At 36.3% G+C, this 13,138-nt stretch overlaps 1 protein-coding gene across 1 annotated transcript in view; it reads left to right on the top strand.

Moving 5' to 3' along the window:
* The window catches only part of spon1a (spondin 1a), a 46,019-nt gene extending 36,756 nt beyond the window's left edge, over positions 1–9,263 (top strand). The window contains 10 exon segments of the mRNA XM_055036310.1: positions 406–607; positions 3,373–3,513; positions 5,902–5,977; positions 6,106–6,288; positions 6,995–7,165; positions 7,291–7,458; positions 7,629–7,793; positions 8,001–8,123; positions 8,126–8,266; positions 8,376–9,263. Coding sequence (XP_054892285.1) covers positions 406–607; positions 3,373–3,513; positions 5,902–5,977; positions 6,106–6,288; positions 6,995–7,165; positions 7,291–7,458; positions 7,629–7,793; positions 8,001–8,123; positions 8,126–8,266; positions 8,376–8,539 — 1,534 coding nt within the window. The 3' untranslated portion in view covers positions 8,540–9,263.
* The last annotated feature ends 3,875 nt before the right edge of the window (positions 9,264–13,138 follow it).

Here is a 13,138-nt window from a genome sequence, read left to right as displayed (position 1 = left end):
TTTTTTATTCTTCATTTATGTGAAAAAAAACGATTTATAAATTATTTAGGCTATGGATACGTCTTATCTGTTTACTTGATTTGTGTGTTTGTGAATTTCTAAAACCCCAGCAGTCTTTGTCAAGGAATCATTTTTGTGACAAACATAGGAAATGTGTGCCTTTCAAAATGCACTAGGTTTAACTAAATGCATCATTTGGGTTGTTTGGGGCAACCATCTCTCATTAGTTGGTCTAATGCAGCATAGCCTCAGGATGCATGAGGGACACCACATTTGTTATGCCAATGCCTTTGGAATTATTTCAGCTCTCTGTTGGTTTGCAGCTAACAGCTGCTGCTTCTTCCCTCCCCTCCCCCACTCAAATCTAAAAACCCTGGTTCACTTTGTGCTAACTCTCTTAATCAGGCGTGCTGCCCCCTCGGCAGAATTCTCTGTGGACCGAAGCCGCCACCTTATGTCTTTCCTAACCATGATGGGACCCAGTCCAGACTGGAACGTGGGACTGTCTGCAGAAGACCTGTGTACCAAAGAGTGTGGTTGGGCCCAGAGGGTGGTCCAGGACCTGATCCCATGGGATGCCGGCACTGATAGCGGTGTGTCATATGAGGTCAGTGTAAACATTTGTTTATGTGAATGTTAATTGCAAGAGTGATGCATTGCATTGCTGCAGGAGTCTTACCGTGAACTTAAAATGAAAACAAATACACAAAACAAGTTTTTTTAGCTGTCATTTCTAAAGTTGCAACAAATCAAATATAAGACAAAAGTTATTTGAAACAATTACCCATCTCAGATTAATTTTGCATTCTGCAGTGCAAAAGGTTGCACTTGTTGAGGTATAGTATGTGCACTCCATAAAAATATGAGGATTAATTCAGCAATACAGTCAAAATGTTAGCATTTATTACTTAAAGCCTTGACTATTCACTGTCATTTAAAAATAAACAAACAACCTTGGAGATTATATTCACTTTAACAAATAACTATGATCTTTGATTATAATAAAGAAAAATAAAAGGGAACATTTTTTTGTTTGTTTTTCAATAAATTCTCACGTTCAATCTCGTGGCTCACCTTAGATTAAAAGCCATCTCTTTGCCTTTCTTTTCAGTCTTTCTCAACCTTTTTTTCACATTTATTTTACCCCTCTTATGACCTCCCTCCTCTCTCTCATCACAGAGTAAGTCTGACTTTGACCTTGTCATTATATCGACCGCTACTTCTTCATCAGTCTGGCCGACCACATTCAAAGTCAGTTGTTTTGCAAAGGTCTGTTCACTTCTGGCATTAAAAAAAAAAAAATAAATAAATAAAATTATAGTTTATTCCGCCATCCAGTCTACCCATAACAGCTGTAAGCACTGCTCCTCCTCCCTCACAGAAGTCAGCTTTCAGCTGTACTCTCCAGTCAGCACTAACAGATTAGTCTGTAGGTTTTGTGACCACATGTGTGCGCCTCTGGCTGATCCCGTGGGGCTCATAGGCAGACTCATGTAACGCTAGCTACCCCATACACACTCGCACTACTTTGAGAAGCAGTTTTGGATCTGAAAACCCTTTATGTCCTGATTGTTAAATTCAAATGTTTTATGCCTTTGTGAAACATGTATAATAAAAGGAAAGTGTTCTGAAAACCCGCAGTTAAATATTATAGCTTGACCCACTGATATTGCTTTTTACTGCCAGTACTCAGGCCCCCCGAGGGAGTAATTTGTCCATAAAAGCGATGCTGTAACTTCAACAAGAAACATCTGTATTGTTGCTTTATTCTGTCATTTTCAATCCAGGTGTAAAGGACAAAATAATTGCTAAAACACAGGCACATTTTACGTCTAACTTCAGATTCCATTTTACAGTCATTTACCTCTTAAAACTGTGGATTTGTACCTAACTACCTCTGTCACCATCCATAACCCCAGTCCACTTTCACTACTGGACTGCACTCTTTTGGCCTGCTAAACTATTTTTGTGAACATAAAAATCATACATTCCAGCTATGAGGGACCTTTCAGGAATACTGCCATAGGCTGAGATCCAGCTTTTACGGACATTCAGATTTTAGGGCTATATGTTTTCCATAGCTAGAAAAAAATCATTTATGTAACATACAGCCAACAAAACTGGGTGCCGATGCTTGTTAATGTGCCTGAATCCTTCAAAACACAGTTTTGATTTGTGATTGGGATCCAGTTTTGTTTGGCTTTTTGAAATGTTGATACAGTTTCATTTCATAATAAACCCACATACATATCCACGTGGTTTTGGAAAAAAATAAAACATGCTGCTCGATTGACCTTCCCAAAGCACCAATGAAAAAAACAAAAGTTTCCAATGATGAAAAGGAAACCAACTGGTAAGGATTCACCGTTCTTAAGGCAAGTTTAATAAAAAAATGTGTGGTAACCTTTTTCAGACAAAAAAAGATAAAAAATAAATAAAAAGTGTTTGAACCAATATTTATTTTCAGAATTCTAATAAATTAAGTGCACAATTATGTAAACTTTTCTTTACCACTTTTAATTGAACCCTTCCTTTCTTTCACATGTTCATTGTGAGGGAGATGCTCCAGTTCGTCAAAGGCTTGTGATACCATTTATGAAATTTTAATTTAGGATACTCTGACATTCTCAGTTACCATTATAGAATTACCAAAGCTTTCAGATTGCAGGAGTTATGCTCACTACCATAAGGTGACATTAACCTCCATCCCAAATATTTTAATATATTTTCATATAAAATAAAATGTCAACTGTAGCTGCAACTCCAAAAAACATAGCAGTATAAATCTAGAGAAGTCCTATATCCACAAATGCGTAGTGAAGCAGAGCAGTGGGAAGTTGTGGCTATTAAAAAGTGTGGGGACTTTGGCTATCTGGGACAAAGTCATTAAAGGCACAGGCCTGTGACAGAGTAATGAGATCTATCCTTTGTGTCATTACTTTTACTATATCTTTTAATCAGTGGCCACTCACTACCGTTTCCCCCATCGTTCTCCTTCTCACTGAACCAAACAAAGCTGCTCTCTCTTTTTTTCCCCTCTGTGTAGCCTCGGTTGGGGGGTGAGGAATGGGCTGGTCTTATGCCTCCAGACTGCCTCTGGCATTGCTTCTATCAACCCCATGCTGGCAGACCTTTACTGTTGACTAATAAGAGAATCTCCCCTGTAAAGTGAACTGCTCTTCTGCTGCTGCTCTTTGACTTTGAAACTTTTACTTTGGGTGACTTTTGTTTGTGTCACTTTGAAACTCTCTTCTCCTTATACTTGCGCAATTTTTATTTATTTGTTTTCATTCTCAAAATCCTGACAGTGGGTTATTTTACAAATCCTTTGTTTCCCAGGTAATGTTTTTTTTTCTTCCCTTTTTGTTTCAGGCTCCCAACAATCCAAGTGCACCCCCGGACAAAATCCGCCCTCTTACCAGTCTGGATCACCCTCAAAGCCCGTTCTATGATCCTGAGGGAGGTGCCATCACTCCTGTGGCAAGGGTCATAGTGGAGCGTATCGCCAGAAAGGTCTTTTTGCCTTCCCTCTAGATATATTTCCTGAAATCTCATGGTTTGGACAATGATACCAAATAGCAAAAGCCCAGTTTTCCAACATGAGTTTCTTTATTCCACTGCTTACGTCAGGGGGCAGAATGAACTACTTCACCCCAAACACCTCTTATTCAGATTTTCTTCATTCTTATGTTTGGCTACAGAGTTTTGGACTCAGTTTTGTCATGAGACATGTAGTTAGTTTACTCAGGCTTAAAAGACTTTGTGGTTGGTCCAATCCACTGCTGCTCATTTCGTAGGTCGAACTATAGAAGTATTGTCAAGACAGAAAAACTAATGTTGGGTTTCTTTTACAATAAAGGATGTGCATTGGCTCTGACATTTTCAACTGAAATTATCTAAATTCTTGTTGAGCCAAAGTTGATTTAACAGGCAGGAAATTTCAGCAGTAAATAAAAAGACACTGTACATCAGTAAAAAACAAAAACCTAAAAATCTATTGTAGGTTCAAGTTTGTTTTGCATTTGAAAGTTAAAAACAGAAAACGAGCAGCATGATTTGAAAATGAAATTGAGTGAAAATGATAGGCCTGCTCTCTAGTTTCTAGACTGGCATGGAATCTGCGATCACCCTCATATGCATTTAAATCCATTTTCTCCGATCATGCAGCAGTATTTCAACCACTGTTTTGTTGGACTAATGTAAAGTTTAATATCAGCTTTATGTGAAAACTCCATTTTATAGGAGTTCTTTGCTGGGCTGCCGTTCCTCATCTTTAAAGCAACAAAGAAATGTTGGGTCAGCAATTTTCTTTCTTTTCACTCAAGTTTGTAAGAACCACCAAGTAATAAAATGCACAGTCAGAAAATTAATCAATTTATTGAGCTATAGGAGATGTAGATACTTTATGCTTCTTATATCAACTGACTTGACTTTGTATGTGATTTATAAAGACTTTATGAAGAACTTTAGTTCTTCACAGCACATTTTCAATATCCACTGAATACATTTAGGTTTCATGAAAGGCTGAAAGTTAAAAAAGAAATTACTATCATAACATATTCAGTTAAAGCTGAACTAGCAAGACTTTTTGGTAAATCAGACTCACTTCAGATGTGGTCTCTCATCTATAGAAAATATGCCAGACTCAGTGTTTTTTTTTTTTCATTGTCTTTTGGTGTTTTGTAATATAAATAAGATGACATATAAAATCTCAGAACGAGTACATGCCTCTGGAGACAACACAGTTAATAAAGACAAATGATCAGAGTTGTTTTGAGTGCATAATTTAATTTTTCTAGATCTTGTCTCTATGAATTTGCAAAAACTTTTTCAGATTCCTCATTAAAATGTGCTTACTTTTTTTGACATTTGTGAGTTTTGTCAGTAAAATGCTTTGATTATAGAAAATAATAGGCAGCAGTGAAATACATAGAAGTTGTATATGAAAAGAACCAGAGCGCCTCCTCCAAAGCTGAGTGATCGCATGACTGGTAAATATAAAAAAATCTAAAATAAAATAAAAAAAAATAAATAAATAAGAAGAAAAAAGATAAATAAAATGTTAAATTGAGATGAAGACATGAAAGTTTGCAAATCATGTCAGTGCTCTCCCAGTGAATAGATCAGTCTGCTTAAATGGTTAGGTTTTCTTCAAATTTCTGTACATATATTCAATGTTTTGGTGAAGTGCCTTGAAAATACATTTGTTCTGAATTGGTTCTATAAAAATTAACAGAGTACAATTGAATTTAAAATGCATCAGAATCTGTCAAGATCTGTTAAAAGTCATCTTGTGTTTACTAAGGACAACTGATTCGCTCAATTCTTGTTCCTCTGGTGATGTCATTGACCAAAATAGATACAAAACAGAATATGAGCTGTTTATTTCTTAACTGTGGCTTTTAACTATTGTAACATTTTGGAGATCTGACAGAGAACAATTTATTTACTGTGAACCATCTGTATTTATACTTTTTGTGTCTATAATAAATAAACCACTGAATAAAATCTTTAAATGTCCTAACATATCAACTCAGATAATTTAATTGGTTGTCTCAATCTTTTATTGCAATTAATTTAAATTAAAATGCTCACAGGAAAAAAAAAATATTCTACTTTAATTCTGTCTGCTGTTAATTCATTTTCTCTTGAAAATCAAACTGCTTTGCAGAAACTGACACAACAATTGCTGTCCTCTAGCATCATCTAGAGGCAACTGTGGGAACATTATTTTGTAATTTATTGCATCAATACAAATTACACATGCAGAAAGCATTCCTGTTTTTTCAGGAGGGGAGATTTTTACAGGTTATCTTATGCATAATAATGTGCAGAGCATTATACACTTTACAGAGCAGTTCGCTTATGTAGTAATATGTTTTTTTTTTTTTTTTACCCCAGGGCGAGCAGTGCAACATTGTTCCGGACAATGTTGATGACATTGTAGCAGACATTGCCCAGGAGGAAAAAGAGGAAGGTATTAATACCTTTTCTCTCTCTCTCTTTTGTTACACCTCTCTGCGTCTCCTCCAAGCACACACTGAGATAAACTTAGTTGTGTTAGACAAATGTGTCAATATGTTTTCTAATTTTTCTGTGTTGCAGATGATACTCCAGAAACCTGTATCTACTCCAACTGGTCTCCATGGTCTGCATGTAGCTCAGCCACCTGTGAGAAGGGGAAGCGGATGAGGCAGAGGATGCTGAAGGCCCAGCTGGACCTGAGTGTCCCCTGCCCACATACTCAGGATTTTGAGCCGTGTATGGGGCCTGGGTGCAGTGATGAAGGTCTGTGTGAATTGTTTAGAAAAATATGCCATGCATACACAATGCACTGTGTCTTTTAATAGTGTTCTGAAAATTGAGCAACTAATAAACTGATTTTTCAGCAGTTAAAAGACAGACACATTTAATATTGCACACAACATAGTTACATCAAATCTTAGCTGTTTTAGAATATTATTAATATTGATTTATTAAATAATGAAACTCATGTATAGATCAGCACATTTTAAATATTTATTTTGTTCACTTTGATGATTATGATTCATAGCTGATGAAAACCAAAATGTAATTCCTCTGAAAATGTGACAATATGGAAAAACAATAAGGACAAACATTTACTTTAGCCACAAAAAGATGACCTGCTGAAAGTATGTGTTTATGAATCAGTTATTTAACTGTGCAGAGTGGCATAGATTTTCTGTGGGGTTTAAGTCAGGACTGTTCACTGGCCAATCAAACTCACTCATGGATTTTGAAGAAGGTATCGATTCTTTTGGAGGTAGGGACAAGGACTGCTAGAAAACAAAATTAAGTCTATAAAGATTTTCTGCAGATAAAAGTATGAAGTCCATTAAAAATCCTCGGAGACAGCTGTGCTGACTTTGGATTTGATAAAACATATTTTTAAAAGACGTTTTTAATTTCTCTTTTTTACCTACACAGAGTCATTCAAGGACTGACATTTTGGCTTTGTCCCTGTTCTGTTCAGATGCCTCCACCTGTATGATGTCTGAATGGATCACATGGTCTCCGTGTAGTGTTTCCTGTGGGGCAGGCACACGCTCCCGAGAACGTTATGTCAAACAGTTCCCTGATGACGGCTCATTGTGCACTTTGCCCACACAGGAGAATGAGAACTGTGTGGTTAATGAAGACTGTTGTAAGTTTTTCTTCCAGCATATCTAAAAGTTCTTCAGCACACAGAATGTAATATTTTGTTTCAATGAACGCTGCAGACCTAATCTAAAATTTTCATTTTTCCCGACTTGACCTTCTCAACTTTAGCTCCCAGCAGTTGCCTGGTTACTGAGTGGGGTGAATGGGATGTCTGCAGTGCAACTTGTGGTCTTGGCATGAAGAGGAGAGAGCGCATGGTGAAGATGCCTCCTGCAGATGGCTCCATTTGTGGTGCAGAGGTTCTAGAGGTTGAGAAGTGCATGATGCCAGAATGTCGTAAGTTGTAGTACCAAATCTTTCCCAATCTGTTAAACCACAAGCATGCTGAAAACTGCCTCCATTTGGCACCAATGCTTATAGTTTAGGGATTAACCTTTATTTGCAGTTCTTAGCAAGATGTATATAGTGTCTTAATGATTTTTTATTTTATTTTTTGTAATGACTAGATACAATACCATGCTTGTTGACTCCGTGGTCTGAGTGGAGTGACTGCAGCGTGACATGCGGGAAGGGTTTGAGAACACGGCAACGTATGCTTAAATCTCCTGTGGAACTTGGAGATTGTACAGAGGAGTTGGAGCAGGTGGAGAAATGCATGTTACCAGAGTGTCGTAAGTATTAAATGTCATAGTTTGAACACCAGCACACACTGAATCTATTGATGTATCAACTTCAAATATATATTTGAAGAAAGCTCTCCAATGCTTTGATCAGATGTACTGATCACAAGATCAGTACATCAGAAACAGCTTTTTATAGATCTCCACACCCCATGCTTCCTTCCTCTCACTTTGCTGTGCTCATGTCTTTATCTGTAGCCATAGACTGCATTATGTCAGATTGGGCTGAATGGTCAGAGTGCAACAAGTCCTGCGGTAAAGGGCACACTATCCGGACTCGCATTGTCACCATGGAGCCCCAGTTCGGTGGAGACTCCTGTACTGAACAATCCAGAGGAAGAAGTGTAAAATTAGGAAGTGCAGTCGAGGACAAGCCAACAGTGACGAAAAGAGACGACGCAAGGAGCAGCGTGAAAAACAGAGGAGCAAACAGGGCAGAGTTGAGAGTGCCTCTGAGCATCCAGGTTGGCATTTGACCGCTAGTTGTTGCAATACAGTTGAAGTATTTGTTCATTATCATTTGTATCATTTGTTTGAACGGTTGTTCCTTGTTTTCTGTATTTCTACCTCTAGGTTGCAGAATGAGGCCTTGGTCCAGCTGGACAGAATGCACCAAGCTCTGTGGTGGAGGTATACAGGAACGACTTATGACTGTGAAGCAGAAGTTTAAGACTGCCCAGCTGTCCAGTTGCAAGGACAGAAAAGAGATCAGGGCATGTAATGTCCAACCCTGTTAAGATGTATCAATGGGAGGAAGGCTGTAACACGAAGAGATGCGGTCTGAGAAGAAGACAGAGCACACTATCGCACAATGATCCAATGCACTCTGTTTAGGGCTGAAACAACAACTTTCTTGAATCTGTACATGTAAATCCAGAGCTCAGGTCATTTGTTATTAAGAGAAAATGAACTTTATGATCTCTCTGGAAATCTGTTGATTCAACTTTGTTCAATCTGCTGTGCTTCAAAAACAAGCTCTGACACACATATATCTCTTTTGCAGCATTACTGTAAACTTGTTGTGGTATATATATATATGTTGAGAAATTGATTATAAAATTACTTGTTGATAAGAATAAAAAAAAAACAACAACTCTGCTTTAACCTGTGGTATCCCAAAATAATTAAGTAGATGATGAAGCACAGGTGTCCAGCCATTCCAGTGAATTTATGCACTTTTAGTTGTTCAGTGCTTTTTAGGACCCATAAAGCAAAGTTGACGTTTTAATTTTATCCAGCTTGATGGCTGTACTTTTAGATGCATCATGATTGAAGACTGTATAATTTGGAACATCATTAAGTATGTATCTTTTTTGCAGTGTATTTTTTTATAACAATGTGTCAAGATTCTTACCAAAGTGTTGTGTAGGTGTTTTCTAGTTGTGTGTCCCCCTTTTTTCCATTATTTCTGTTCTGCTAACATTAATATTTTGAAATAATATTACCTTTACAATAAAACTAAATGTGACAACTTGTCATGGATCTGTCTTTTTTTTCACACGGTTCAGATGCATTACATGTTCTGATTTTTTGTTTGTTTTTTGTTTTCTTTGTGCTTGTGCTGCCACTAGATGGTGACAGGAGGCCATAACCTTCTTTAATAAAAACATTCCTGGGTTAGCAAAAAACAATGTGAAGTTATGTTAAGTATTTACACAAAATATACTCCCCCTCAAGTGTATATAACCCCTTTTAAATTATATGATTTTGATTTATACAAATAAAAAAATTATCAATTATATTGCCCCATAACCTAACAATTAAACTAAGCAAGAAATATATCTGTTAGGAGGAAATAAAAGTTTACATAAAACTAATAGTTTGTGAAACTTTGATTCGATTTCTGCATTCAGATGTCAGTATATCACATCATAAATATACAATATTTTCCCCAATATCGGTGCATATTGAACAAATGTTTGTCCAAAGAAAACTGGTCAAATATTATTTTATATATATTACATCATATGTTCTTACAAGTTTTTAAGTAATTTATGAAGATTTCTTTTGGATTTTGTAGTTTTAAATGCCTCTGCAGATCCCAAAAATCAACTGTATTATTAATAATTTTTTATGTGGAGATTGAGCCTATCCAAAACAATAAAACAGAATTTAGACAGCTAAATTATACAAAGGATGTGGCAGAATGTGGGGACTTCTCAAAGCTATTTTTGTCTTAAAAATAAAATGCATTTTCAGCCAGAAACGGTAAGTTATTTATTTATTTATAAATGTGTTCTCTGGACATATTCTGCCCTGGGTAGTGAGTGAAGGGTGGGAGTGTCAGGTTTTTTCTCATGTTGCAGTCCCAGGGACAGGGGTTAAAAAAATGCACATCCCAATCCCTTTCCTGTTTCCATGCCAACACAACCACACATGGGGAAAGCCTACACACTTCACAGGCAATGGAGATATGGCAAAGGGAACTATTACGAGCATGATTGAGATGTTAAACTGCATTAGAGAGTTTAAGGCATTAAAGAGGAGAGCTGCATAGGTTAAGAAAATGAGAAAAATAATCATATTTTTTTAGATTTTGAGAGGATTTGAAACTCCTTAAGCTCTAATAAGCTGCTCTGTGGATGTGTCTGGTAATCTGACCCATTTGTTGCTCTAATATGTGGCTTAAGAAACAACTCAAAGAAATACAGTGATTATGCAATGAGTCCGATACTGTGATATTAGAATGAGTTTCCTCTGTCTGTGAACACATTCATTAATATTTATATACTGGGTATAGACCACAGTGCTAACCCAAATTCTGGTCCTATTTCTATTTTAGCTTTTTTTTGTGTGTTTGTTTGTTTTTTCACCTGGGTCGTCTTAAACAAGACATTTTGGTCCACAATGAGTTAGCATCTCTGTCACAGTTGCATATTTTAGCATTTATTAGAAAAATTACAGAATTTTTCTTTTTTAAATTTTTTTTCCAAGGTTTGGTAAAGCAACCATGATCCAAGTTATTATATTATTGTGTCTGAGTTATCATTCAATTAAGTAATTGAATGATAATAATTCTGAGTAATCATATAATCGAGTAATTATTCAATTGGTCACACCTTTTCTTATGCTGTTTGTTTAAAAGCTTGTCTTGCGTAGATCTAAATTCTCATTTAGTGGAGAATCATGTTATGTCTTGAAATGTCACCTTTGATACCTTGTGTTGCATGTCCAGTTTTGGTGTTCAACTGCATTAGGATGGGGCATGTGATATTTCCTAAGATGTTACCTTTTTTTTTTTTTTTTTTTCAAAATTAATGATCTAGAGATGAAAGTTTCCTTCTCCACACAGTCTATGAATACTCTAAGTGGCCACATAATTATTAGCTGAAATAATCAGAAAGTAGGTCAGGATGAATCTCACGGAGCATTCAACACCCCGTGGTGAGTTGAATTTTCATCAGATTGCATAATATGCGAATTAGTAATGTTATTGTCGGGTCACTGCTTAAAGAGTTCAGTTGAACCTGTCGATTTGAAGCAGCAAAGTGCATGTGTGGTGTTGTGACAATTGTGAGTAATTTTCATATATTTTTTTTTTCATAACTAAAAATATTTCTGAAAGTCCGTCTTACTTGCATGTCAAGCTGCTGCAGTGTCAGATGCTTGGGAAAGTGACGCTGTGCAGCATACAGTACCTTGTCATGCCACTGCAAGGCAAGGTAGATTTGTTGCAGGGGTATTACCTGGAGCAAAAAACATAAAAACTAAACCTTTGTTTGTTTTGTAGTGTTCATAATTTCAAGAACAGTCTCTCACTGATAAGTTTTAATAAGTATGTCTGATTATTAATATAGTCATTTTCACAGACAAAATCACAAAGTTCTTTTGACTATAGATCAAATTTAGACAGATTTTGAGAAACTCTTTGTTTAACAAAATCTAAATGTAAAAAAAAAAAAAAAAAAAAAAAAAGATCATCGAAATGAAGCAGAAGCACAGGTACAGCAATGTTTTTTGTTTCACATCCTTGCATGAACATATTGGATTTTGTAAATTGTAAGAAGAAGGCAATCCCTGCGGCCTCTCTTTTTCACAAATGTATAGACCTCTGCTAAGAGGTCTATACATAAAAGTCTACTTGCTACTACTACAAGTAGTAGCAAGTAGACTACTACTGGCTACTAAAAGTAGCCAGTCTGATGCTACTCTGATGCTACTCATGTAGCATCAGAGTAGACTTCAACATTTTTCATTTATAAACAATTACAGTCAGTGAGGCAGAGTGGGTTTTGATGTGTGAAGCTTGCAGCTTGGAGTGATAATCTCCCTCAGGGTCATTATCCCAACCTAATGCATCCTTAATTTTAAAATGACAATGGCTATTCTGCCCAATGTCTCAGCTCTTCCCACATCCCCCACAAATCTTCTTTGCTGTCTCCCATTTGCACTAGTCGCATACTCGACAAAAAAAAAAAAAAAAAAAAAAAAAAAAAAAAAAACTGCAAGTATGGTAGAACACCCAAAACATGACAAAAATGTAAAAATATATATTTTTTTCTTTTTGAGAGCAACTTTAAAGACATCAGGTTTACTGATTCAAACATTCAGTTCTCTGCTACTGTAATTGTGTTTAGGGAAATATTTGTTCATAAAGAAATAAAAGGACCATCATCATTCGAATGCATTTCAGTGAGTGGTGATTTGTCATTCCTGTTGTTAAGAAAAATTACAGCCAGCAAGAGAGGTCAAGTGATTCCGTACTGCAGTTCCATGAGATTAACCTTCCATTATGAACTGTAACTATTTTTAAATAAAAAAAATAAACAATACCAGTTGTTTCCCTTCAAAGAAAAGCTCAAGTTGAGGTCAGTCAATGTCAAACTTTTCAATTAATGACCTAATCTAACACTGCAGGTCAGAACAATTAAACTGCAGTTAACTTTTCAACAAATTATGTCCCGTTTGAAGTAAAACCATTTCTAGAAATAAAATGTTAATTTCAGCCATCAATATATAAAGAGAATTTCAAATGCACTATGCATATTTTGTTTCATTTCTAAAAAAACAACAAGAAACTGTCTATTTCCTTTGAACAAACTTTGTATATAACTTTATAACATACAGTAGTGTCTCTAATTAAACAGACTTAATTTGTCCAAACACACTCTCAGATCTAGAAGTCTGCGTTTAGACTGGTGGATACATATGCAGTAACTTTCTGCAGCTTCCTACAAGGAAAGCTTGAACCTTGTGATGTCAGCAGAGACGTTGATTTCTTCCTTCCATCCAGATTGCTCTGGGTCACAATGACTCACAAGGAGACACAAAGAACCACCAGCATACCACCCATCTGTTCTCATGTATTTTCTCATTTCTGTCAGCCAGCAAATTAG

Source organism: Poeciliopsis prolifica, unplaced genomic scaffold, assembly GCF_027474105.1.
Source record: "Poeciliopsis prolifica strain line A6 unplaced genomic scaffold, Auburn_PproV2 SCAFFOLD011, whole genome shotgun sequence".
Lineage (NCBI taxonomy): Eukaryota > Metazoa > Chordata > Actinopteri > Cyprinodontiformes > Poeciliidae > Poeciliopsis > Poeciliopsis prolifica.
This window is presented reverse-complemented; position numbering and strand designations above follow the sequence as displayed.